At 50.2% G+C, this 27988-nt stretch overlaps 1 protein-coding gene across 3 annotated transcripts in view; it reads right to left on the minus strand.

Annotated features, from left to right (window-relative positions):
- NAV2 (neuron navigator 2) overlaps positions 1-25255 on the minus strand; it is a 394949-nt gene extending 369694 nt beyond the window's left edge. For all 3 annotated transcript variants that reach the window (XM_044919653.1, XM_044919654.1, XM_044919651.1), the window contains exon 1: positions 24998-25255. In XM_044919653.1, coding sequence (XP_044775588.1) covers positions 24998-25255 — 258 coding nt within the window. The remainder of the gene's footprint in view (positions 1-24997) is intronic.
- Between the last annotated feature and the right edge of the window lie 2733 nt (positions 25256-27988).

Raw genomic sequence — 27988 nt, forward strand, 5'->3', positions numbered from 1 at the left:
CTACTTATCCCAACCCTCCCAATCAGCTGCTTTGGACCTGCTTAGGTCTGAGCAATCAGATAATGACCAGTCAGAGCCACCACTCAGAGGGCACTGTATGTGTGTCAGACTCCCTGCTAAGGGCGTTCTAAGAGCAATTTCACTGGACCCTCCCAACACCCTGGGAGGTAGAAACTCTTATCCCCGTTTTTCAGAGAGGAAACTAAGCTTAGAGTTTAAGCGTCTTGCACAGGAAGGAGCAAGGATGGTTCTTGAATCCAGTCTCTTTAACCCCAGAGCCTGTGATCATAATACACCACTTTCCACCACGTTACCCTGCTTTGGAATTACCTGTTGCACAGTCGGGCCCCTTTCCTCCCTCCTCTTTCCCTCCCCTCCTCCTTGAAATTATGTGATTCGTGCACATTTTCCCCAGCAGGCTGTAAGGCCCATGAAAGCATGAATTCTGTCCTTCTTGTTCACCCTGTACTGCCCTCTCCCTCCCCATGCTGCCAAGCACTGGACCGGGCACATAGAAGAGGCTTAATAAATAGAATCACTCCCTTCTTCCTTTCTCTCACTCATATTTTCTTGTCTCTGTACTCACGATTGCCCTTAAAATCAGGCTCTGGATTGCCTTACTAGAAATTTTCAGTCTCCTTCCAGCGGCTGGGGCGCTAGGGTGCCCCAACTCAGACCGGGAATCATGGGGGATGCTGTTCCCTGTTCTCCCTTCAAGAGCCCCTCTCAACATCCATCCATTCATGGTGTCAAGCAGATGCCCCAAGGAGCTCCAGTGAAGACCCCAGTGGTGTTGTCTTGGGCTCCATGGCTGGGGAGAGCAGGTTGGCAAAGTGATTATGAGTGTGGACACCTGGTCCAAATCCCAGCTCTGCCACCAGCTAGTTCTCTGATCCTTAGCAAGTCAATTATAAAGAGTAACTCTCAGTTATCCCTTCTGCGAAATGGACATAATTATAATTTCCTTATAAGTTTATTATGAGCAAGACAGGAGAAATCTTATATATTAAAAAAAAACCCTCAGCCCACGGCAGGCATTTGACAAATTATGGTTATTGAATTTGAAACTGACTTCAAATCAATCAAGATTTTATTTAGCACATACCTAGCACAGATGCTAGGTGCCCCAGGAGACCCAAGCCTAAAGAACAGATACTCCCTGAGAAGGATTAGAATATGTCCCTGGGTGTTCAATGCTGAGAAGTATTCTCACGGAAGCTCAGCAGATCGAGTTCTATTAAACATGCCGGGTAAGACTTTGCTCTCGTCTTTTGACCTTCCACTTGGGCAAAGCTCCAGAGCCTGGGATAGCCAGGGAGGTCCTCCTAATTGTACCCCGTGCCCACCAGTCCTGGAATCCAGGGAGAGGTGGGCTAGAAGGCAGACTGACAGTGAGTAGCTCCAGTTTTCCTAAAAGGAAGCTATTTTTAATCCTTGCAGCAGTGGAAACTGCATATATTAACATAATCTCAACCTCACCAACTACTTCCAGTTTTTCATTTTTTTAAAACAGGCTTCATGACCAACAAGCCATGCCCAGTCTGTGTCTGGAGCTTGCTGATATGAAGAGAGAGAGGGATATGGTCCCTGCCGCACCCTAGGAACGGACAACAGGTTTGAAAACGGCACCCCTCCTCCCCCGCAGACCTCTCCCTGTCCGTTGAGCTGCCTTGGGCCTAAGGCTCTCTGGAAGACCCTCTGTTCCTGAAGGCGGGTGCTGCTGGCTGGACAGTGCTGGCAGGTCAGGCCGCTGTGGCCCCCAAGTTGGGCAGATGGCAGCAGATGGGCAGGTGGCCGCCCCCTGTACCCCAGCTCCTTCCTCCCCACAATGTCAGCCTCCTGGCAGGCTCCATGTGTTCTCCCATCCCTGCAGGTTATTTTTAACCACGGGGGGAAAAAAAGTGAGGCTATTTCTCTGCATTCTACCCTGAAACAAGTCACACTAGCTCCCTCAAAAAAGGCACCCAACAGATGGTGCTGGTCCTCTGTGCTCGGAGAAACAGCAAGCCTCCTGGGCTGTTGGCAGTTACTAAAATTTCATGCATTGTGCAGAAGTAATGGCTTGAAACTCCTTGGCCCAGAATGGCATAGAGGTTAGGAGTTAGAGTCCTGCCTCTGATTTTGGCTATATGACTCTAAGCACAAGCAAGTGACCTAGCCTTGCTGTGCCTCTGTTTTCTCCCATGTAAAATGGGGGTGATAACAATGTTTATTTTACAGAATGGCTGGGAGGATTAATCAATCCAGTGCCTGGCACACAGTCGTTGTTCTCTAAGTAGTGACTAGAACTATTATTACCTCTGATGTAAATCTTTGTGGGGCTGGAAAAGAATCCTACAGGGACCTATCGAGGATTCCAGGGGAGAGGGCAGCTCCCAGGGCAACATTAACCCCCCAGTACCCCATGGAGCTAGCAGAGAGAGTCAGGGAGAGCAGGCAGGGGCCCAGGCTCAGCTCACTGCCACCCGGCAACCAGTGGCACCAGGCTTAGTCCCAACGTCCATGGGGAAGTCTTAGGTCTTTTAGAGGGGTTCAGAGTGGGACGGGCCAACAAGGGCAGCTTACATTTAGCGAACACTTACTAGGTGCAGGTCCTGGGATCAGCACGCTATAGGACTTCCCTGATTTAGTCCTCTCAACACTATAAGGAAGGTACTATCATTATCCCCATTTTGCAAATGAGAAAACTAAGGTCACACGGTAAGTAAGCACAAGGCCAGGACCCAACTCTGGCCCAGCCAATGGGAGCACCCATGCTTATAATGATTCTGCACCACCGAGGTGGGACTGGGTGGGGAGGCTGCTTTCCACACCGCCAGGCTGACAGAAGGATGGTGGGCCTGACCCCGCCCTTCCATGGCAGATCTGGCTGAGTGCGCGGTTCGTGACTTTACTGGGGATCCGGGTCCAAGGCCTCTGGATTCCAGGTACTGCTGGTGTGAAGCGCAAGCAGACTCCAGCTCTCTCCCTCTACATTTGTTAGGGGAGTGGGGGAATGTGTAAATCTCTCCTGTCCTGGACCAGCTCACGGGAGTTCATCCCCACCTCCATTAGCCAAACTTCTGGAAGTCTGTCGAAATGCCAACACGGCACCTGGAAGGAGGGACACTTAGTAACCCAGCATTGGCCATACACGCTTGAGCATGAGTGGCTTTGCGTCAGACCGAGTGCGAGTAGGAAGGAAGGAAGCGCAAGAGGTTCAAGAGGAAGGGACCCGAGGCAGTCACGTGTGGAGGTGGCACGCCCTGATGGAAGGTGCTGGCTGACACAAGGCTTCTCAAAGGTGACCCACTGGGGTCCCCTTCTTGCACGCCGTCCTCCCTGCACCGAAGCCGATGATCTTACGCTGCGGCATCTGTGTCTGGCACTGATTTATTCTATTCCTCCTTTTAAATATCACATTTATGTTTTAACACAGGCGTTAAAGAAATCGCTACCTTGCCTCCACCGGCCAGGGGGTAACTTCACCGATAACACCGCCAGGTAATTGGCTCCTATAAAAAAAACGTAGCTTCCTGTAGGAGTCACTGCAGAGCCCCTCCTCCTTATTCCTTCCTCAACATGAGACGCCAAGCCCTGTGCTCATTCGCCCTTTGATGGGCTTGGATCTACTCGCTCCTCTTCAGCCTCCATGCCCACCCCATTCCAGGCCTTGGGGGAAGCCCCATCTATAAAACGGGGCTGACAGCAGTTCCTTCCTTATAAGACTGTTGCAATCATTAAATAAGATAATACATGTAGAAGTCTTAGAATAGTACCTAGCCCATAGTAAGCTCTCGTCAAATCTCGGCCATCACCACCACCACCTATAGTGGTCCTGGGATCACCAACAATCCCCAGTCAGGCCTGCCTCCAGCCTCTATCCCTTTCGGTGTCCTGAGGTGAATCCCTTGTATGGTATTTTCAGCCTGCCTTCCCCTATTCGGAATCTCATCACGGTTCCCAGTTTCTGGGACTGAGACCAAATGTCCCTGACTGTCTCCAAGGCCCTCATGCTCCAGCCTCCAGCCTGCCATGTGCCATCACTTTCCCGTCCGTACGCAGTCAGAGCAGGTCTCCTCATGCCATCCCTCACGGCATGACTCTTCCTGTCCTCAGAAAACCTTCTCTCCTCCTTCCCTGTATCAAAGATCCTTTATCCTCTTTAAGAAAAGAGGTAAGGTCGGAACGCAGTTCTTGTCCCGTATCCCCCCGTCTTCCGTTCTGAAGCTGGGGACGGCTGGTGCCAGGTGGCCCCATGCCCACTGTGTGGTAGGTGGGGCAGCTTACGTCCTTAGCGGAAACCTTGAAGGTGAGCTAGGCACATGGGTGATAGCAAAGCACGGACTTGGAGCCACTCTTGAGCTCAAAAGCTGGTACTACCATTCACCAGCCACTTGACTTCGATCAAACCACCTTCTCCAGCTCCTGTTACTCCTCTGCAAAATAGATCTAAGGCCTAATGCCAGAGGGTAGTTGGGGCACCTAACCTGACGTTGGGAAAGAAGCCCCACCACGGTGCTGAGCACAGCGAGTGCTCAGTAAAGGGTAGCTCCCTTCTCCGTCCCTTCAATGAACAACCACGAACAATAACGGGTTGTTGATTCTTACCCTATCAGAAACCAGAGTGCCACCTGAAGGAGCAATTTAATCCACCTGCTCCCACAGGAGGGGGACGTGGTCGGTGGAAGTCGGCCTTCTCCTGTGAGAGGCCCACCTTCAGCCTCTCCCCGGAAATGCCCCCTCTTCTCAAAGCTGCTTTTGTCCTCAAGACAATAAAACTAGCATCCATGCCAACAACATAATTGTGCAGGCATCAGTTAACAAAAAGGTTTAAGAGGGTAATAAAAACGCCCATAGCTCAGACTTCAAGCCCGGCGAAGGAAGAGTGGATGTGTGAGGCGCATAAATTCTCAGATTCCTAAAGGATGCTCTCTCCCCCCGCCTCCCGGGAGGCTGGGCAGGACAAGGCTTAACACAAATAGGCATGCCGGGATCTCCAGGAGACACCCGGCCTGCCACGGGACGAGGAGGGCCTGCTGGCGGCCCGACCCCGGAGAGGCATCCGGCTGAGAGCTGGAGACACAGTCCGCTGAACACTAGTCCCTCCTCAGAGCCCTCCTGGCTCTGCCTCTTTCGGCTGGTCACCTAACCTCTCTGAGCTTCATTCTCCACCTGATGATTACTACCTCGCAAGGTTGTTATGATAAAAAGAAGACCCTCTTAATAGCTGCCCACTTCTGGGGCATCTGCTATGTGCCAGGGTCCATGCTAAGCACTTTATGGGAATGATGTCTTTTCATCCTCTCAACCGTGCCGTGAGGCTCCATTTTACAGAGAGGTTAAGTACTTACCTGAGGTCACAGAGTAGAGACAGGGTTTGAACCAGGCCTGTTTGAATCCCCAGCCCACGCTCTTGATCACTGTGCTTTGCCAACAGTAAACACCATATAAACCTCTGGTATCACAGTTAGTCACCTGAGACAGAAGGAAAATGCTACAAAAGACGGACAGTAATGCCCAGAGATCTCAGTAGAGCCAGAGAACTAGCGTGCTGGGGAGGTTGGTATGGAGGGGCATGGGACCCAAGCATTCCTGCCCACCCCCCGTCTCTCTCCTCTCCTTCATCTCTTACCTCCACTTGCTGACACACACGCATGTTCCGTCTAGAACCCACGTTGTGGGCAGTACCAGTTCACATTCATCATCCTACTTGGAACCTCACATTGGTCCCTAGAGGCAAGGCATATCGTTTCCATCTTATAAATGAGGAAAACCGGGGCTCAGAGAGGTTGAATGACGTGCCCAGGGCCACACAGCCAGTCAGTCCTGTGACATGGCCCAGCACGTCAGTTTGGATCCTCTACCTCCAAGGCCCATTCTCTGTGTTTGTCCAGACCTGCAGGTGTGGGTGAGATGTCCTCCTGGGATTTCAGAGCCCCTCTGTGACTCCCTCCACCCACCCACTGTGTTTATGGTTTGCTAAATCATGGCTGCTCTTTTGTTCACTGCTGCCTCCCCTACTGGCCTGTATATTCCTTTGAGGGCAGAGATCATGTCTGGCTCATCCACCATTAAATCAACAGGGTTCAGCCAGTGTGGAATCAGGTGCTCAGCGCAGAGTCACCAACTGGAAATTCACCTCAAAGCTTCCTTTCTCACCGTGGGAGTTGGGGGAAAAGAGATACAGCTCCTGGGAGCAGGGGTGAATCATAAAAACAATGGGACAAGGCCTGTCTTGAAAGGTGCTGCATGTTATGTCTGGGAAGTGGGACGTGGATAGCGGGGCCAGGACAGGTGGATAGTGGGGCCAGGAAAGGCTTCTTCTCCCATGCCCAGCTTGGTGGCATCTCAGGAAACTTAGCTGAGTCCTAGTGACCCCACACCCATATGGCTCCCTTGGCTCGGGTTGTCACATTTAGCAACTGAAAACAGAAGATATCCAGTTAAATTGGAATTTCAGATAAACAACCAATAATTCTTTAAGTGTGTCCCATGACATACCAAATGGACCAATACCTTGGTTCAGGCTTTATCGTTAATACTTGTTACATACTTAAACATTTATCTGAAATTCCAACTTATCTAGCAGCCCCACCTGTGGGTGCCCTAAGTTGTTGGGAGGGCTGTTATTTCTCCAAAGGTGCTGAGAACGATGCCCCTGAGAACCAAGGGGACACTGGAAAGGGCCAACCACAGTCCCCAGGGTCTAAGGAGCAGGGCCTGGCCCAGAGAGAGATGAGCAGGGAAAAGGCCGAGGCCTGGCCATGGCCTACGGAGCGGGGGTTCATGCGCTCTTCCTGGCATGGGGAGGAATGTGGAGCCCGCCCCAGCTGCTCCCCATTAAGCAGAACTGGCATTTCAGAGCACGTCAGAGGCGCTGGCTCCCAGCCCTGGAAGTCAGCATCTGGCCTCTGAGCCAGCGCGGCCTGCCCAGCCCCAGCCCTCTCACCTCAGTGGACCCTGACGGAGGGCCCCACCAGGCCCATTGTCATCCTGCCCGGCCTCAATGGGGCCATTCAGGGGCTTTGCAACAGGCCCCTCTGGAGGGCACTTCCTCCTCCCCCTCTGGAGTGCCCTGGGCCACAGCCTTCGCCTGTGTGGGTGGGGGGTCTGGCTGTGGTGAAAGCAGCCGGCAGCCAGGGCGACATTACTGAAAGCCGGATTGTTGACAGAGGGCACGGAACAGAGTCCCCCCATGTCACGGGACTCCGGGGTGCTCTGCCCACACTGTGCCCCCTCACCCCACCCGAGGCGGCCCCACTTCTGAGTGGTCCGCACCTGAGGACAGAGCAGCAAGGCCTCTCCTACTTTCACTGAGAAACCGAGTTGAGTCGTTGGAGCCAGATAAAGCGAGTTCAAGCCCAGGCTTTGCCAGGTCCTCGCTGTGCAGGTCAGGCAAGTTGCTTCACCTCTCTGGGCCTTTCTTTCTCCATCTGTAAAATGAGACTAATGATATCTACCTCCTAAGGTGCAGATGGAAGGGGATAATTCACAGAAGCATGGAGTCTGATGCAGAGCTGCTGAATAAACATTCCCTTCCCCTCTTTCCCTTCTTATCTCTAGCTCTTCCTGATCCACAGAAGACCCCAGAAAATGTGCTCTCCCGTGACCAGCAGATCCAAAGCCCACGGATGGGGATATCTTGGTTCAGACTTTATCAAGAGGACACTGGCCCTTTGCAGACCTGGGACTCCAGCCGAGGCCCCTCTTAGCTCACCCGGTGCACCTTTTGCCAGCCCGCTCCGGCATCCTGAGTATCTCGTATCCACTTTGCACTTCCAGATCTCCTGCCCCAGGTTGCTCGTAAGCTCTGACTTCTGAACAAGCACACAGAGCAACAGATGCCGAACTCTCTGGGCACTGTCAAGCAACTTAAAGGCAGCCAGCTTGGGCCTTAAACAGAGGACAAAGGGACACACACTCTGGGTTCATGACCGCTCAGCAGGCGTCCTGGCTAACCCTTCCCGGTGGCCGACATCCCAATGTACTGCCCACCCTGTGTGGCCACGCCAGCCGCGGGGGGCGGGGAGAAGGGCCAGGGCTCCCTGGTCACTGGAGCCCTCTGCCATCTGCTCACCACATATTCAATCCAAAATATGCTGCCCTGTCATCTCTGAATTCTGCACTTATGCATTCAAACCTCAGCTCCTCTCACTCTAGGACCCCGTTCTCGCCTGCCCCACTCACCCAGCTCCCCCTTCTCTTCATCATCCACTTTGATCTTTTACTCCGGACCAGCCTTGTCAGAGCAGGGGCTGCAGACCATCCTCTGCACGTCTGCGTGGTCTTGCCTGTCAAAAATACAAATGCATGGACAGGCCTTGCCCAGATCTGCAAAATCAGAGGCTCTGAGGCCGGGGGGCCCAGGATTCTGCCCATTTAACAAGTACCCAGGCAATGCTGCTACATACTGAAGTTCAAGGATCACTGTCGCGGAGCAAAAGAGGATGCCTGGCATCTCTCTCTGGCCCCATAGGACCTTTCTTTGCACACTCCCTTTCCTGTTAATGACTATTACAAAGAATGCATTAATTGGTTTCCTTATTGCCAAATTACACTAATACAACTGAGCACTGCCATCTCATTTCTCGATTGCATTCCACCTTGGACTTACTTGAGAGGTTTCTATCCATACACTAGGGTACAGCAAAAAATAGACACACACACGCCTGAGTCCTAACATTTATGGAGAACTCATCACATGCCAGGCGCTTGCCACATTCTTCATATAATTTGTGGCACTGAATGCTCAGAGCAGCCCTGGGAGGTCACTAATCTCATGGCCCTAGAGCAGATGAGGAGGCAGGGGCAAATCTAGCAACTCATCTAAGGCCGTATCCTGTGTGGACAGAGCCAGAATCCAAACCCTGGTCTGTGTGGCTGGGACCACCTGCTCTTACCCACCTCATTCTCCTGCCTTTTTTGAGGGAGCAGATCTCAAATCCAGGAAATCGCACCCCTAAGTGGCCTCAGGATCCGCTGCAGAACCCTAAGAACTACAGCTGCCAAAGCCTCACCCCGGGCCTGCATCTGTGAGGGAGATGTCTGGACATGCGTACTGTTTTAATAATGCCACATGTTCCTGGCAGAGACCCAACGGATATGTGCCTGGGTCACGCAGCTTGTTAAAGTAGGGTCTAGAAGGGGAACTAAGTTTCTTGACTCCAAAAACAGTGCTGCTTCGGCCTCCCCACATTGCCTGCCTCAATGCTAGGGTGCTGCCAGGGGTCAAAATAGGTTTCCTACGGCCTCTCAAAGAGCATCTGGACACACACTCGCACACACACGCAAGCGTGCCTGTGCGCACACATCTTCATGCACACACATGCATTCCCACGCGTACACGCATCCAGGCATGCACACACAAAGCCCTTCTTGGTGTCAGGCTCATTGTCTTCCAGGCACAGGGCAGTTTCCCTGTCCCCATTCAGGGCCAGGTCTGGACTTGAGGGTGGCTGGGGATGCCCTCCTCCATGTGGCTGGGATGGGATTATGTGGGATGAGTCTAGAGGAGCTGGGGATGAGGGAGAAAGCTACCTTCCTTCCTCCTGCAGACCCCCAAGAGGTCACCAAGCCTCTTCTTCCTCCTGCAGTGGCCCAGGCCTGACTGAGATGAGTGTGCACAAGGATGGGCAGTTTCGACGGCACCAGTGACCATGGGAGCAGCTTTTAAATAGCCCTGCTTTACATAGAAGGCAGCAAAAAATCTCCAACATCAGATTAGACAATAATTTCACCAAACAGCCTAATTCAGAGGCTCAGTTAATCTGCTCCACTCTTATCAATGGGCTTTGCCCACACCAATACATAACCGCAGTGTGACTGAAAGAACTGCGTCCACAGGCAGGCAGATTGCCTGGGCACAGCACCTGCCCATTGCAAAGGCTTCCCTAGGCAGAGCGGGAGGGCCCAGCACGGCCGCTGCAGCGAGCCCCTCCCCTTGGTCCTCGGCGGCATCCTGCCTCCTTCCCCACCACTGCTGGAATCATGCAATGCAATCTTCAATCACAATTCAAGGAGAAAGGGAAGGAGACTTCAAAACAGCAAGGGATTGTGGGAGTCGGGCTCCGTACAGCTGTGGGAATGGCTGTCCTCCTTTTGCTGAAGGGGCTAGAAAGGATCTCACAGCCCATCTGTGAGAAGGGCTGGGATGGAACTGCCTTTAGCTCGTGGAAGATGCCATCTCAACCAGCCCAGAGCACACCCAGCAGGGTGGAGAGCTGCAGGCCTCTAATCCTGAGCTCCCACGTCAGAGACTAGATCTCCCCTCCTTCTGCAGTTACCCAGAGAGATTACGGCCTCCTAACATGCTGACCAAACAGCTGCAAAGCCCAGTGCACAGGTAAATGAGATGTAAGAAATGGAGTGGGCATGGATTCTAGAAGTCTCTTTCATGATACCCTCCTCCTCTAGGGCTGCCCTGTCTATCCCTGCCATCCCTAATCACAGGGTAAAATAATTAGAGGCGATGGGGTCTGTGCCTCCAGACAGAGGTGGTAACTGAGTACTTTATAGGAAGGGGGCTTCTCTTAAGTACTACTTCTGAAGGGCTAAGGGCATAAGTGCCCCTCTGCTTCTTAAACTTTAATTTACCTATGACCTGGGGTTCTTGTTAAAGTGCAAATCTAATTCAGAAGGCTTGGGACGATGCCCAAGATTCTGCATTTCTACCAAGCTTCCAGGTGAGGCCATTACTACTGGTCCACAGACCATACCTTTACCAACAAAGGTTAAAGCACAAAAAGAGGAAGGAAGGAAGGAGGGAAGGAGGGAGGGAGGGAAGGAAGGAAGGAAGGAAGGAAGGAAGGAAGGAAGGAAGGAAGGAGGGAGGGAGGGAAGGAAGGAAGGAAGGAAGGAAGGAAGGAAAGGAGGGAAGGAGGGAGGGAGGGAAGGAAGGAAGGAAGGAAGGAGGGAGGGAGGGAAGGAAGGAATGAAGGAAGGAAGGAAGGAAAGGAGGGAGGGAGGGAGGGGAGAGAGAAGGGAAATGGAAGACAAAATGAAACCAGTGCATGTTGGCAAACCCAATTCTTACCCCCACATTCTACTGTGGGCATCTCAGAGCCAGCCCTAAGCTTGCATAAAGTAAGAGTCTGTTCAGAGGGTAAGAATTCCCCAACCTGAGCAAAACTATTACCCTTTCCCAGCCAACCTAACTCACCCACATCTTTGTGTTAAGACACTGACATTTGTGCTAAGACACTCACCCACCCTTTGCACTAAGAGCCCCCATAAAGAAGCAAAACTGCCAAAAGGATGATAGTTTGACCAATTAGTATCTTAAGGGACACAACGTAGATTTCTTAGTGGGGTCTGAAGAAATAGTATAAGAGCCCTAGGCTGGGAATCATACCTGGATGCTAGTCCCAGCTCCACCTGAAATCTTGCCCGAGTCCCGTCACTTATTCACTAAACATTTAGTAAGCACTTACCATGTGCTGAGGATACAGCTGTGAACAAGCTGAACAAATCCCTTGTTCTCATGAAGCTGAAAGTCTAGCAGAGGAAAGCATATAATAAACACATAACATGCCAGAAGACTGCTCTGGTTCTGGACAAAAATAAAGCAAGGTAAGGAGATAGATACCAAAGGAAAGCTGCTGTTTTATATAGGGTGGTCAGAAAGGGTCCCTTTGATAAAGTGACATCTGAGCAGAGACCAAAGGTAAGGGAGTGACCCATGTGAATATCTGGGAAGACATTTCAGGCAGAAAGAACAGTAAGTACAAAGGCCCTGAGGCTCAGCTTTCTCATCTATAAAATAAAGGGCTAAGAAAACAGGGTCTTTGTGATATAGCTCTAAGGTTCCCAAGTCTGCCCATCAAGAGCAGGAGAGGCTTTGGCGGTTGGGGGAAATGACCTGTCCTGTGTGCCTGGGTCAGGGTGGTGAAACCAAGAGGACACCTTCCCAGTCTCTTCCATTTTTAACAGTCCTATACATCTCTCTTTCCAGCTCTGTTTCGAGGAGCAAACTACCAGTTGTTTTTAAGAAACAAAAATAATCTGCCCTGTTAAGGGTGAGATATTTTAAAACCACTGAATGGATTTTTCCTTTCCTGCTCTTTTATATTTTTTTATTTTATTTTTTTATTGATACATCTCCTCTCCTTCCAGTTCTAAAATAAGCACCCTGTCTGCCCATACACGAATCCAAAGGCAACACACTGCAGATGGCGTGGGCCTGGGGAGAGCCAGATGGAGGTCGCTTGGAAGGCACTAGATCTGGAGAATCCACCAAGGCAGCCTGGCCAGGCTGGCCTCACCCAGGGTCTGCTTCCTCTGAATCCAGGTGACGAGACGCTCTTAAAAACAGCCGTGGAATGTGGTGAGAGTTGGCATTTGCAAATGACAAATTTCTGACCGAATTCCAGTTCTTTGGAATGGAAAACCAGCAGCTTCCTGTTACAAAATGTACCAACAGTTCATGCCTAATACATGGGTGTGGGCAATTCATATATTTCGAATCTAAATTTGGCTAAAAATATAACACAGCTGGCATATTTTTAGCCAGGTAAACATTTCTAGGGACTAGGTCAAATTTATATTGGTTTCTGCTCTGCAATCCAGAGAAGGAATGATTCTAAACGAGCGAGAAGCAGGGACCAAAGGGGAAAGTCACACAGGCCACCAGGCAGTTGGGAGTCAGTGATTCTTGGTGACCGTGTCCAATTTGGGAGTGCTTCCCAGGCTAAATGGTTTGCTCCTTCCCATTAGAGAGGCAGCACCTTTTAAAGAATGAAGAAGGCCCACGCTGCTTTATAAGGCAAGCCTTACTTGGGTTTTACTACCTCTCACTCTGGAGAGCCGTAAGCACATCACTTGCCCTCTGCGTGCCCTCAGCTGTCCGTGTCTCTCCTCCCCACCCTCAGCCTAGAGTTGGGTTTCGTTAGAAGCAGCACAGAGGGAGGCCCGTGCAATGGGTGAAGATTCAGGCCCTGCAGATTCTGCCTGAGTTACAGGCCTGGCTCTTCCGCTTAGAGGTGGGGGAACTTGGGCAAGTTGCCAAGGCTCGGCAGGCCGTAATTCACCTGTAGAGTGGAGACAATCACTAAAGTGCCCACGTCAAAGGTTATTGCTTTTGTGATGAGGACGTTGGAAAATCCACAGAAGATGTTTAGGAGACTGCCCAGTGCATAGTGAGTGCTCAGTAAATAACAGCATCTACCCCACACCAGGCATTTGGACACATGCTAATTGCTTTAATCCGCATGACCCATTGAAATGCTAAACTTTCCCTGGGGAAACTGAGGTTTGGTGGGTCTGCCTTGTCTAAGCTGCAGTTTAACAACTGTTTATTGAGCCTACAGTGTCCCAGGCCCCACACTAGCATGGGGGAAGCTAGGCGCCTGGGCGATACATGGGGAGGGAATATTTTAACCCGGGTCTCTCTGACTTCTAGCTTGGGGGGTGGAGGGGGTCTAAGAGGCTGGACAGAAAGAGTGGGGACATGAAATCAGAGTTTCCGTACTGACTCCATGTGGTCCTGGTCAAGTGATTGACCTCCTCTGAGCCTCACACATAACATGGATGAAATGCCACCAGTCTTACCACATTGTTGTGAGGCTTAAATAAGATGATGTATGTAAAGTGTCTGGCCCGTGGGAGGTGTTCAGCGGTGGTCTCTTGCTACAATGACACCATCCACATAGAGGGCTGGTTTTCTCGTCCATTGAGCCAAATGCAAATCTTTCTAATAGGCAGGGATTAAGAGTACTTTACTACTTGGTAGAAGGAGGGGAAAAGAACATATGGTAGGGCTGAATCCACTTCTCTAAACCATCAGGCCATTCAGAGTGGACCCTCTGGCCACCATGAGTGGGGTGGAAAGAATACTGGAGCCAGAAGATGGGAGGCCTCAGTTCCAGTTTTGTTCTGCCCTCATTGCTGGGTGACTGTGGGCAAGTCACACCCCTCTCTGGGCCACAGTTTCCCCATCCGCAACAGAGCTGTGAGAATAGGTGGCCCCCGAGGGCTACACTGGCTCACATGTCTCGAGAGTCTAGTCCGGAGAGGCGCAGATCACTAAGCAGACATCCCAAGTAAGCCCGGTTATTCTAAATCTGGTTTTGTCACCTAAATAGTGCTGTTTTCCCCCAAGAGCTGCCTTCTTCTGTCCAGAGACAGTTAACGACCAAAGTTCCCACACCGGAAGGTCTAACAGCTCTGGAACACTTGTGGCCCACACATTTTGACGTAAACATGCGTCACTCCCAGGTCTGAAAAGAATCAAAGCAAATCAGCATGAAATGGGGCCTGTCTGCTGAGCTGTAGCCAAGCGGCCTGTGGCAGGAGGACAGGAAGAGAAGTCTCTCAGCTGTTAAGCACATGGACCCCGCTGGGCCCCCCAGCACAGGGGTGACCTGGGGGGCGGCAGCCACGGCTGTGAGAGAACAAGATCGTGCCCAGATTGCAGCAGGATGTGGGCAAAAGCCAACGGGGCTCCCTGTTCTATAAACATGGAGCCTCTAGAGACAGGCTGGGACAGGCCCAGGAGGCCAAGGCCGGGAAAGTGGGGAACAGGCTCCAAGGAGAAGAGGGTTTGGACATGTGGTTGTCTAAAGCTACACCTCAGTACAGGACTCAGGCCCTCCTCCAATTACTGGCAGAACAAGACAGTGGCTAAGAGGTCTTGGAATTAGAGAGACCCAGGTTGGAATCCTGTCACTGTCTGTGGCACCTGTGTGGCCTGAATAAGTTCCATGCCCCACCCCCAGGCGGTCTCCCTAGTGACTCCTCATTTTTCTTCTTACTGGTAAAACAGGATCAATAGTGGCTCATAAAATTCGTGTGAGGATTCAATGAGATTATGTATGGAAATGGAACATAAATGATTGCTGTCATCATCATTCCTGGAAGGCTGTCCCATCCTGGGACTCTCTAAACCCTCCCCTTTTCTTCACCAGCTAAAATCCTTCAGAACCCTTGTCAGTCCCCCTTCCAAAGCTGGTGTGTGTGTGTGTGTGTGTGTGTGTGTCTGCGTGTGTGTGTGTGTGTGTGTGTCTGCGTGTGTGTCTGCCTGCCTGCCTGCCTGCCTGCCTCCCAAAGCCCTCCAAAGCCCATGGTGTTCTCTCCCCCTCAACCCCTCCAGCCGATCGAACAGTCATTGTCACATCCTGACAGATCTTCCATTGGAGCAGCCAGACCATTTAGACATTATAAACAGCCTTACATAAGGGAATCTGCCTCCTCCTACCCAGCCAGCCCAGGCACGCTTCCCTAAGACCCGGTGTTGGAGAGTTTGGATGCTGGCCTCAGCCAAGGTTCAGGTCGCCCTCTCTGTGTCTCCTACACTTGGCCACCCACCATCTCGTGACCTTCTCAGTTCACATGCCAGGAGGGAGTTCTGCAGAACACATGGCTTAGCCACGGCTTCATGAGCACAGCTGGTGCTCCATATCTACTTACTCCTGTTTTTCAATTCTTTCTTTCATCTTCCCCCTCCCATCCCTCTTTTCATCTGCAAATTATAACTAGGAACCTACTATGTGCTGACCCAGTCTTAGCAGAGATCAAAAGAGACACATCCCTGATCTCATGGAAGCCATGGTCTGGCTAAAGAAGCCATCACAGGCCAAGCTGTGGGGGCTATAGAGCAGACTGTGGAAGCACAGAGGAGAAATACTACCATGGTGATGGTGGAAGGCTTCCTGGAGGAGGTGACACAAAGCCTGAGCTTGAATGGGTAAAGGATGGGGAGGATTTAGCCAGGCAAAGGAGAACTAAGTAGTGGGGACAGGAAGAGCAGAGAAAGGAGCTTGCTTCTACTCATATTCCTCACCTTCTCACTGCCTAGATGAGTAGGACTCAACCAGGGCTTTTAATATTTTTTTAAATTTCCTCATTAAAAACAATTTCTTTTATACTTTCAACTTTGGAAACATCTTAGATTTTTAGAAAAGATGATCAAATCAACTTGGATCTTCATGATTCCATAAAATGTCAGCAACTATTCTCATGAAAGAACAGGAATTAAGCCAAGATTCTCACACTACACCAGAAAGGAGATAAGGAGTCCAGATCCTAAACCCAGTGAAATAAACTTGGCCAGGCTATTTATTGTCAGTGAGTACACACACACACACACACACACACACACACACACACACACCCATTCCTATCTCATTTATGTTCTCATGGGTACACAGTAGATTTCAAGGTGAACTGCTAATGTGTACTCTAGCCAGAACTTTGTTTTGTTTTTCAACATTTTATTTTGAAAAATTTCAAACAGAAAAGTTGAAAGAATTGCACATGTATCTTCACCTAGATTTACCAGTTGTTAACATTTTATGACACTTACTTTCTCCTCTCTGAGGATATACTAACCTTTTCCCCCCGAATTATTTGAGTTAGTTGCTGACACCACGACACTATCTCTCTAAATATTTCAGCACGTATCTCCCAAGACAAAGGACATTTTCTTAACATAATGTCAATACTGTTTATATCGATAGAATAACATTCTCTCGTACACCATCTGAATTCAAGTATCTCCAATTGTCTCCAAAAGGAACTTCCTAGGATCTGTGGTTTTGCTCCTCCAGGTTCCAGGCAAGGATCTCTCACTGGATTTGGTCGTCATAGCTCTTTGGTCTCCTTTTCTAGAGTAATTCTCCAACTACTTTTATTTTTTTTATGACTTAATTGTATTTATTTATTTACTTATTTTATTATGTTATGTTAGTCACCATACATTACATCATTAGTTTTTGATGTAGTGTTCCATGACTCATTGTTTGCGTATAACACCCAGTGCTCCATGCAATATGTGCCCTCCTTAATACCCATCACCGGGCTAACCCATTCCCCCACCCTCTCCATCTACTTTTTAAAATTTTTTGTCTTTCATGACATTGTCAGTTTTGAAGATACCAGACCTGTTGTCTGGTATTTATTTGTTGGCAATTTATCTGATTGCCAACAAATGATTCCAAACAAATTCCCCATTTTTCCAGATTGATTGATTGATTGATTGATAGCACATGCATATGCACAGGGGGAGGGGCAGAGGGAGAGGGAGAGAATCTCAAGCAGACTCCGCACTGAGTGCTGAGTGTGGAGCCCGACACAGGGATGGATCTCACAACCTGAGATCATGACCTGAGCCAAAACCAAGAGTTGGTTACCTAACTGACTGAGCCACCCAAGCGCCCCCTCAAATTCCCCATTTTTCCCTTCCTCTCTCCAGGATCAGCCCTGCCAGCTACCCAGTGAAAACACTTAATTGGACCTTGTGGCCTCAGAGCACTTGGAACTTGACAAATCCCAGAGGGGTTTAACTGATATTATTAATATTTATGTCCTTTTCCCAAGGAAAACAGACCCTCTGTTTATTTATTTAATATTGAAAGAATATTTTCAATATTTCCAAGCCTTACGGGTGGAAGGGAGGAGTCAAATGTCATATGTACCAACCCCAAGGAAATTTTATAGCCATTTACTTTGATTTAGCATTAACAATGGCTTTTCAGGTATTTTTTTTCAAAGCGCGTTCACACTTGCTAGTTAAGAACTTAAACTTTGGGGTCAAGGGGTGCCTGGCTGGCTCAGCTGGTAAAGCGTAAAAATCTTGATCTCAGGGTTGTAAGTGTGAGCCCCATGTTGGGTGTAGAGATTAACTAAAAATAACAAAATCATAAAAAAAAAGAACTTTGACTTTGGGGTCAAACAGATATGGGCTCAAATTCTGGATTCAGAGTCTCGGTCCTAATAATTGCTTCCGTTAAGCTTCACAAGAACCCTTCAAAAAAGGTAGAGCGAGAATGATCCTCTCCATTTTATAAGTCAGGTAACTGAAGCTCAAACAACAATGTTACTTGTTGAAGGTCATGCAGCAAAGCATCCAAAGAGATAGAACTAGAACCAAAGTTGCTGACTCCCAGAGCTGTCCTTTCCATGTCTCTTCAGGAAGTAGCATCTTCCTCCTCGGATGTTGTGAGGATTAAATAACATGATACGTGTCTGGTGCAATGCATTATGCTAGTACAGAGGCTATGCTCAGTCAGTGTCGGTGACTGTTAGTATCGTTATTTTTACTTTGTCGCACTGCTGTGAGTAACTGATTTTGTTCAAAGGCCTCAAAAGAAGTCTGGGAGCCAGGCTCATAATTATCTTGACTTCCACCAAGGCAGGGCGGGGGTTGAAACAACCTAAAATTCACTGAAGGTATTAAGGTTTCGCTTGGAAGTAAAGACAAAATATTCTGAGGCTGTGGGGCCATTGTTTGCAAAACACAAGAGAGGGTCTGTTTTCCTTGGGAAAAGGACACTAAATCATGAGTCATTCTTTAGGTTGTGTGTGGGTGACTTGAGGTTCCTGAGAAAACTTTTGTGTCGCTCACTATTGTCGTATGTGGACTGAAACACAAAAAGCCTGACCCAGTTTTGTTCCCCAAATCCCATGACCCATTCTGCCCAAGACATTCTAGGAACACATTGTCCATCTCCTTGAACAATGGAACCAAGACACAGAATAGCCATTGAAATTGGCCCTGAGGCAATTAGTAAAACACCGTTGGGCAGCCGGCCATGCCTTGGGGCACCTCAGTGACCAAACTGATCACAAGGCCCAGCTCCCACCATAATGATGCCAGCCGCAAGGGAAGAGGGCTTTCCTTCTGCCCTCAAAACAATAAGTAGCCATTCAGAAGCCCAACCAATGGGATTGTTCCATTCTTGGTCATAATGGCAAGGCCATTACATTGTCCAGGGGCTATAGGGCTGGCTCAAGCAAGGTCTTACAAAGAAGGCTTCCTATAAGTTTGGTTTGCAGTAGATCCCTCGGCTTGGCTGGTGCTATAGGGATGGTATATCTAGAACCAAAATGTGGAGGTTTCATTTCACAATTCTGGATATGACTCATTTAGAGGACATTGTTCTTAATTTACTCTTGCTCCCCATTCATCTAACCAAAGCCCTGCTCTGTTCTCTGCTTCCATGGTGCTAGTCATCTGTTCTTCCATGTAATCAACTGTGCACTTGGGAGGCACTTGAGAGACAGGTAGGGTGGAAAGAACGTGAGCTTCTGATGAGGCAGATCTGGTTTCCAAACTTGGCTCTGCACTTGCATAATAAAAATAGGCAATACCATGTATTCTTTGCTTATTAAGTGCCAGACACTGTGCTCAATAACCTACCTGTACCCATTTTTACTTTATAGGTGAAGACGCTATCATCTTGAGATGTGAAGTAACTTGCCCGAAGCCTGGATTCAAACCCTGGTCTGTCCCTCAGTGAAGCCTGATCTACCACGTAAAATGACCTCCGAGTGCGAACTCCCTTTGCTCTCAAGCTTCCTCATATAAAATGCATAGACTACGTTACATTTTACCCATTGCTTGCGTCTCAAATTATATGTAAACAAACATATATACAAATATATAGAACAAATATGTATATAAAGCAATAAAGAAATATGTATACACACAAAACAAATACATACACAAAATAAAGATATATATAAAGCAGCGGAGACTACCTGACACATAATAGATGCTCCAGAAATGCTCCCTTCCCTGCTGCTCACGCAGATTCTAGGAAAGAAAAATCTCTGACCTCAAGCCCAAATCTCACTGGGTGGTTCAGCTTTTTCAGACTAGCTTCTGGAGTTTCTCCAAGTCTTCATTAAAACACCTCTCTCAAGGGGTGCCTGGGTGGCTCAGTCATTAAGCGTCTGCCTTCGGCTCAGGTCATGATCCCAGGGTCCTGGGATCGAGTCCCACATCGGGCTCCCTGCTCCGTGGGAAGCCTGCTTCTCCCTCTCCCATTCCCCCTGCTTGTGTTCCTGCTCTCGCTATCTCTTTCTGTCAAATAAATAAATAAAATCTTTAAAAAAAAACCAAACACCTCTCTCAAGGCCACATCTCTTATGTCATAGAAGTAAGTAACATGGAACACCAAGATTTGGTGCTTCAGTCTTGGTCACAGAGGAAGAGAGTGTGAGAAGTGGGAAGCAAATCTAGCTATTCTGAAGGCTGGAAATGGGGCTGTAATTCCTCCAGCCTGGCCTTTGATGTGTGTGCACTTACATGTGCTCATTACTTCAAGCTGTTCCATGTGTACATATTTGTATATGTGTGTGTGTGTATGTGTATATACACATATCCAGAAGTAGACGTATTTATACACATGTATATATACACACATAATGATATCCTAAATAAGCCACCCCTCCCACCTTTAGAGTGCCTTCAGAAAATTAACCCATGGAATAAGCAATAATATGCGAAATATAAACATTCTTGCATGTTGGCGGATAACCATGCTATACATTCCCCTCTAAGAACGGAGAAAGAGAAGAAAGGGTATAACACAATAGCAGAAAAATGCACTAATCAAATCCATAATCAACTTTGATGATGGAGCAAGGATTCTAATCAAAACACAATGGGGCAAAGTAGCAACAGGTTGTAAGCTTGGAGCTGCACTCTCTTCCCAGGGGGCCTCACCTGCTCTTTCTTTTTAAACATCTAAAACACCCACAGAGGATGTCAATCACTTCTAATTACTTTTTTAAAGAAATGAGTTGCAAGTTGAACACCAGGCTCCTAAAAACAGGAAATTTCAAAGTATTATATATATAATTTTTTTCCCCTACAGCTGCTTCTTAAAAATAAGCTAACCTCTCCTCAAATAGCTCATGTGCATTCCTTATCTGAAGGTCAGCCGGCCAGGGTTTCTGAACGAACGCAGAGCATGCCTCTAAAACAATTCTTTGCATATGGTCATAATTTATACCCCACGTTAACAGAGCAGATGCTATAAATGTTCACTCTTGGGGGGAAGGCCCAGGTATCCCAGCACGAGGAAGGGAATTCGGGAGGGATGTACAGCCGCAGAGCACAGGCCCCCCAGGTGGGGGAGAGCCCAGCTGTAGGTTTGGGGAGAGGTTCAGGGTGAGGGGCCCGGGGAGTTGACAATGGGGCTGCACCTAAGAGCTGTTTGCTGGCTACCTTAGGTCTTTTCACACATGATGGACGTGGAGAGCTGGCTTGGGAGGAAAGGGTTGTCACTGGCTGAACAGAGTTGCTGCATAATAAAAGAAGCCGTGAGAACCACCTCCCTTCCCCTGTAACTACCATGTTGACTATTCTGAACCCCAAGCTAATAACAACAATCACTGTCATTTTCCCAAGAGTCTGAACCAGGTCTTTATGGATACCACCTCCCAGCTTCTCCTAAGGAGCCTGCATATGCAGAATTCTTATCCATCAGCCAGCAGGCAAAGCCAATCCTTCAACTGCGAGATGCTTTTGTTCTTCTCACCACCTTTTAAAAAGAAGATACTAGATACAGAGCCAATTACCTGTTGCATGAAAAGTGCAGCTTCCCTGTGGTGACATCATCTTCCGCTCTGTACCACAGCATGGCCCTGCCCCTCATCCTTCCCTCTCATGGTCATCTCACCTCCTCTTCTCCCCACCCAGCCAGTCCTGCCCATCTGAAGCCCAGCCTCCTCCAGGAGGCCGTCTGGATTTCTCCAGCCGTTATGGCCCTTCCCTTCCTTCAGGCCCCCTAGCATATCTTTCAACCCTCAATACACAACACATGTATTGTGTCCTATGGCCCTTGGTACATCAGTTACACCTCCCAACTAGGCTATAAAATCCCCAAGGCCCAGACCATGTCTTATTTACTCTGTGCACCTGCCAGGGTAAATGATAGAGGGAGGCAACTATGAAGGCTGGGAAGACCACCAGCCTTGAAGCTAACCCAACCTGAGCTGAACTCCGTTCCATCACACCGAAGCAGGATGACCTGGAGCAAGTTACTCTATCTTGCTGAGCCTCACTCACTCTTCTAGCTCAACGGGTAGAGCTGGGGTCTTACCAGGGCCTGCAAGTAAGCTGGAAGTCTGTGGTTATCTCTCTAGAGCACAGTGGTTAAGGGCATGGATTCCAGAACCAGACTGTTCTAACTCTACTTCTGCTACTCACAAGCTTACTGACCTGGTCTTTGCCTCAGTTTCCTCATGAGCAAAATGAGAATAATAACACTTACGTCACTGGATTGTCAGAAGAATCAAAAGAGGCTTTTTATGTACTAGTCTTTAGAGCAATTCCTGGCATGTAGAAAGTGATTATATTATTTGTTTTGCCATTATTATATTATTAATTTGTCATTATTATATTATTTAACTTGCCATTATTATGTTATTTGATTGCCATTATTATATTATTATTATAGAAAATTATTGTTATAGAAAATGTCATGTCTGCTTTTAAGTGGTACTGTGAGGATGAAATAATATCATATGTAAAGAGCCAGGCACTAAACAAGTGGCTGTACCCTTCCCTCATGTTCAGGCCATGCCTGGTACTAATAGATGCTCCGTAAATTCTTGTGAACTCATTAATACCTTTTTCAAGGGCTAGAGAGATAAGCTATGCCTCTTCTCACTTACAGGCTATTAGATCCAGGTTCAACATGCCTTATCTCTTGGTTTAGCAATATAAATAGCTAATTCTATTAAGTGTTCCTTATTTGCCAGACAATGGGCTAAACACTTCACATGTTATTCTTCTTAATCCTTACAATTTGTATGGTTGCTTATGCCCATGTTTACAGATGGAAATACTAAGGCCCAGAGAGGTTAATTAACTAGGTCACCCAGCTGGTATGTGGCAAAAACGGGACACCACAGATATCTGCCTGACCTTAAAACCTCTGCTAGCGACTGCACAACCCAGCCTTCTGCCAAAAGCTCCCTGAATAAAAGGGGGAGTCAGAGGCCCCAAGATATCATGTGCCATATAACTCATCATCTGACTATCTTCCAGTGATAAATACCAGGTTTTGGATTAGGGACTACAGAAGTCAAGCCAGACACAGTCCTCAAGCCTATAATAGGGAGGCTTTCCTGGATGGTGAACGGGCACCATGTTAGAGTGAAAGGAAGCCCTGTCCAAAGAAGGGAAAACTGCCTTTGCCAAGGTCACTTTGATACCAAGGTGGGGCAGTGAGAACAAGGACCCGCTGCCTGCCTCAGAGAAGAGCCCTCAGGAAGCCCAAACGCGGATAAGGAAAGAGGAGGCTGGTAAAAAGTAGGATAGTCCATCAGGAAATAGCCAATGTCCTCAGCAGTCCATCTAAACCATCCTCATGATCAGCATACAAGGTCCCACTGAGGGCAAGGCAGGTGCAATGGGGGCATGCTGGGGATGGTGGGCCAAGAGTAAGAGAGGGAAACTAAGCCTTGAGGGACCAGGACCCTGCCAGCCCCTTTAGCAACAGCTGGAAAATATTTTTTCAGAAAAGAGGGGACTGCAAGTCTTCCAACAACGTTTGTTAAATATAGGGTCAAATGGGCAAAGGCAGAACAGCTGCCTGGGTAGAAACAATCCCATGTCTACTTTCTCTCTCATTCCTCAGGTCCTCCTCATCAGGCTGGAAGGGTGTGTGTCACATCCCAGAGTCCCTGCTCTGGCCTCCCACATACCACCCAACATACCTCATAAGCCCCACCTCCAAGGATGGAGAGGAAAACCTCACAAGAATGTACCCCTGAGCTCATTCTCATTTTGGAGCCCACTGGGCCAATCCTGTGGCTAACAGCAGAAAAAGAGAACAGAGGGCAAAACCCTAGCAGAGACAGGCCCCCCGGAGCATAGGGGGAAATCTTGCCTTCCTCCCACACGCCATCACTCAAACCTGTCAGCTTCCAAAAATGTTTAGCTAGTGCAGCAGTGAGGGGCATGCTTATCAGCCTGGTGTGGGAGCTTAATCTGCTTTGAGGGCCTTCTTCAGCCCAGAGTTCCAAAAGTCTGCTTACAATTAGCTCCCAGCTCCAGTTCCTCCATCGGAAAGGCTAGCAATGTGTTGAGTTCTAGCCTCTGGTCAGAGAAAGCTCCAGGAGAAGGTGGACACAGTGTCAGCAGAGAGGAAAGTGCCAACAAGGTCAGCTGGTCTGTTGCCACTTCCCTGACACCAGCCCCAAACCACCTCCCCCTCTGGCTTCCCACCTCTCCTGACTGGGACAGTCACATCCGTCAGGTCAGCCTGTCCCCAAAAGTCCCTGCTGACTGACTGCCAAGAAAATACAGCATGCCCCTGCTCCCTCCTACCAGATTGGGGGTGGGGGGAGGAGCAGGGAGGGCAGGAGGCCAAAAGAACCTGATTGGCCCTTGCTGACTTCCTTAAAAGAGATTGCGCGGCCAGGGCCTGTCACCCAGCCGAATTGGGTGATGCAGGCTCTGTCTGGAAAGGTCAAAGTCACCAATTCTCTTCAAGCCCAAGCCATCCCCTACCCCCACACCCAGTCACCCGGGCTACCAGCGCCGGGATCTACTCCCCAGGAAGGAGGGGCTTAGCTTCGGGCAGCTATTTGGAGGCAGCCGCCCCCACGCCCACCCCCGCCGCAACCGCCAGCCAAGACGCTAGGAGTCTCCGGCTGCCTGGCTCAGCCGGTGCACCGGGCAATCCTACGGCAGGCAGTCCCAGCACAGTGCCTGGAATCCTGTCGGCCCAAGGCACGGGCAGGGGCAGGCCATCGTCAAGCCGAAGGGAGCAGGTTGATTGCAACCCCCAGACCCCTTTGCCTAGGTCTTGCTGCCAGGCCCGGGGGCGTCGAGCCCAAGGAGGCCTCAGACCATTCCTTGGCAGAGACAGAATCTCTGCAGAACGGACAGCCAGCCAGCCGTTGCAGCAGACACTGCCTTCTTGAGGCCAAGCTCTCAACATGCAGGACCTGACATTACCAGAGCTGCCCGTTTTTTGTTTTGTTTTTTTGCCTTTGTGTGTGTGTGTGTGTGTGAACACGCTACCCGTGCCCCCAGAAGGAAGCTGCGGGCGTGCCCACAGCCGGGTCTCTCAGAGCTCCTTAAGGCAAACCTCCGGCACCCGGCCACACCCACCGGCCAGCCCACTCTCCCCGCGCATCCCCAGATCTGCCAGCCTAAGTGGAATGGCTCCCTTCTCCGCCCACCGGGCAGCCCTTTCCCCCATCCAACCAAGCCACCTTCCCCCCAAGAAGTATTCACCCACCCTCCCAGAACAGTGCCCCGGCACACAGCGCCTCTCACCTGGGTATCGAACCCGTTTTCCACCGAGCCGCTCTTCCGCAGCGGGAGCCCCTCCCCCGCCGGCTCCTGCAGCCCCTGCGATTTCAGGGGGATCTGGCTAGGGTAGGTAGTCTTGCTCACCTCCACCTTGCTTCCCAACTTGAGGTAGCAGGGCTGGGGGCCGGCCCGGGCTGGGGGCACGTGCAGGATGGGCGCGGCGCTGTGCACGGGTTTGGGCAGTCCCGACTTCATTTTGGAGGCGACCAGGATGGCCGGCATCTTCTCCCGGGGCTTCGGCTTTCCCAGCACGTCCCTGGCAGCGGCGGCGGAGGCAACCGCTAAAGGCAGCGCGGGTAGCAGAGCAGGCGCCGGGCCTCGGCCCGCGAGGCGCCCACCACCAGCGGAGGAAAAAAAAAAAAAAAAAAAAAAAACCCGGTCGGGGAGCTCGCAGCAAGCCCGCGAGCGCGCCTTCGGGGTGCGGGATGGAGCAGAGGACTGGTCGTGGAGCTCAGCTGGTCCCACCTGGACTGATGCTGCAGCCGGGTTTCACGCCCCTCCTGGGCGGCCTGTTCAAGGGATGTGGGCGTTCAGGGGCTGTTCCCTCTTGCGATTCTCCTCCTGGGAACCCGATGCTTGGACGCCCATATTAACTTGTCACTGCATCTCCGAAGTGAGGAGGCCCCTTTGGAAGAGGAACGGCGGGGACGCGCGCCTCCCGCTCCGGGAGGCTGCGGGTGTGAGCGGCGAGGGTAGGAGCGAGCAGCAGGGGGGTTGGGAAGGAGCGAGCAGAGGAGGACGGAGAAGGAGAACGCACCGAGCCCAAGACGCCTCCACCAAGAGGCAGCTGTTGCCCCGATCTCGAGCACCGCAGTGTCACCCGCGACGCAGAGGCGCGGCGACAGCCCCCGAAAGGTCTCTCTAGGCGTGACAGTCACCACGGCTTAGGAGTCCCCCGGACAGATAGCACCTTAGCGCCAGCAGGTCTGCACATGCTCCGTGAGCTAAAGCGCAGGAAGGCTGTGGCCGTGGGGCGCGGGCACCCGGACGCGCGGCTGGCTGGCTGGGCAGAGCTGCGCTCGCGAGCGGCGGCCCCGCTTCCCCGGGAGGCTGCGCTGGCTACGGGGCTCGGAGCAGGGGAGGACAGGCTGCGGCCCGCGCGGCTGCGGCGCGCGCTGACAGCCCGGGCCGCCCCGGCGCGCCCATTGGTCCGTGGAGGGCCAATCAGCGCCTGCAGTTCTCTCTGCAAAGGGGGCGTGGCCTCAACTCCCGGGCCGCGGTCGAAACTCTGGGGCCGCGCTTGGCCGCCAAGTACAAAGCCGGCGGGTGGCCGCTCTGCGGCACTGCTCTTGCCGCGCGCTTCCCAGCGAGCCGATACTCCCGCGTCCCCGAAACCTTCTTTTTGAAAAATGCCCTTTCGAATGCAAAGGCCCGCCTTGGGGCCCCGCGGGCAAGACTCGGGGGGGGAGTTTGTTTCCTTTTTTCAAATTGTTCTGGTCACCTTAACGGTTTGAATCTTCCGGAATCGCGCCCGCCGCCCTGCGGCCCCCCATCTGGACTGGGCAGGGCTGTTCCTCGTCTCCGGCGTTAAGGACTCGCCAGCCATTTCTCCTCTTTTCTGCCAGCACTTCCAGGCGGGCTGGGGGGGCCTCCGAAGAGCTTCCTCTGCAGCTTTCAAAGGCTGCCCTTTTCGTTTAACTCCTTGAAGTATTTATAGGCAAATACAGTACCCGGAGAAGCCTCCCGCCCCGAGTCCGCTCCCGCTTGCAACCTACCGCGTACTCTGTCATTAGAGTGGCCAGAGGAAGCCAGGGGAGGCTCCATGACCCTGGCTGGCTCAGGCTAACCCTTGCTGCGTTTCTTGTAGGAGCCCCTCCCTGTCCGCGCCTTGGACGCACTGGCCCCACAGGTTCCTCGACTTTAATGCGTCCGAGGATTTCTCGCTTCTCAGTTGCTCTTTGGGTTCCTCGCTGACGCAGAGTCTATGAGAATTGGAAAGCAAGATCCAAACAGGCCCAAACCCTCGCGGTTCATGGATGAGGAGCCCCCACCCTGGAGAATAGCCTGGATTTAAACTAGGCGAGTTCTTTCATCAGACATGCATCCTTACAAGGCTTCGGTTTTCGCTTGGAGTAAAGGAGGAGGTTTGACTACATTTATATCACGTGCTGTTGTTTGGATTAAATGAGATAGTGCATGACGGTTAAGCATAAGTACCTGTCAGTGTAAGGGGTCCATAGATGTTGGGCATTATTATCCCTATTATTAAATTACTGCTACTCCCCTCCCCAGTCATCTCTGCTTATAAGCTGTTTGTCTTTTTTCTCTGTCTCTGAGATAACAGGTTTTCCCTGTATGTCCACCCTGTAGCATGATTTACAATGCTGATAGCATTGATTTATCATTATCCAGACCAAAGGAAAACTGGACAATCTCTGAAAGCAGCATTAAGAAATGAGAAGGTGCCTTCTTACCCTGGCCTGCTCCCTCCCCCACCTTAGCTTCCATCCACTCTATGTAGTGACTTTCTACTCTAGCTAGGCTGAAATACATAGTTTTATATATAATTCCAGGTATTCTCCCTCTCTCTGAAATTAAATCATACATGGTCTGTGCCACTTACTTAGCACTCAGCCCTTTGCTATCTAATGCCACCTTTTTTCATTTCATATTTATTCTCTTCTTAGAGAGTAAGCCTCATGAATTTAGGAACTGCAGTTTTAACCTTCATTCGAGTCTCTCAGCATCATATAATGCTATGGAAAGAACAGCTACCCAGATTGTTACTGCATACCCTGCATACGTGAGTGATGATAGCACCAATCCTCCAGGAGGAGAACCTTTTAGATTCAAGTACAGAGTGTCATAAGAAATGTTATACTAGATTAAACCTTAGGACTCGCTTACCCAGAACTCTTGTTCATACAGCTATACCAAGAGTTATGGGAAGATATTTGCAGTCTTCAACTTTAAAGTTCACAGAGATGCTCCAAAGTAATTCCATGGCAGTGGTTC

This window comes from Neomonachus schauinslandi, chromosome 11, assembly GCF_002201575.2.
Source record: "Neomonachus schauinslandi chromosome 11, ASM220157v2, whole genome shotgun sequence".
NCBI classification, from domain to species: domain Eukaryota; kingdom Metazoa; phylum Chordata; class Mammalia; order Carnivora; family Phocidae; genus Neomonachus; species Neomonachus schauinslandi.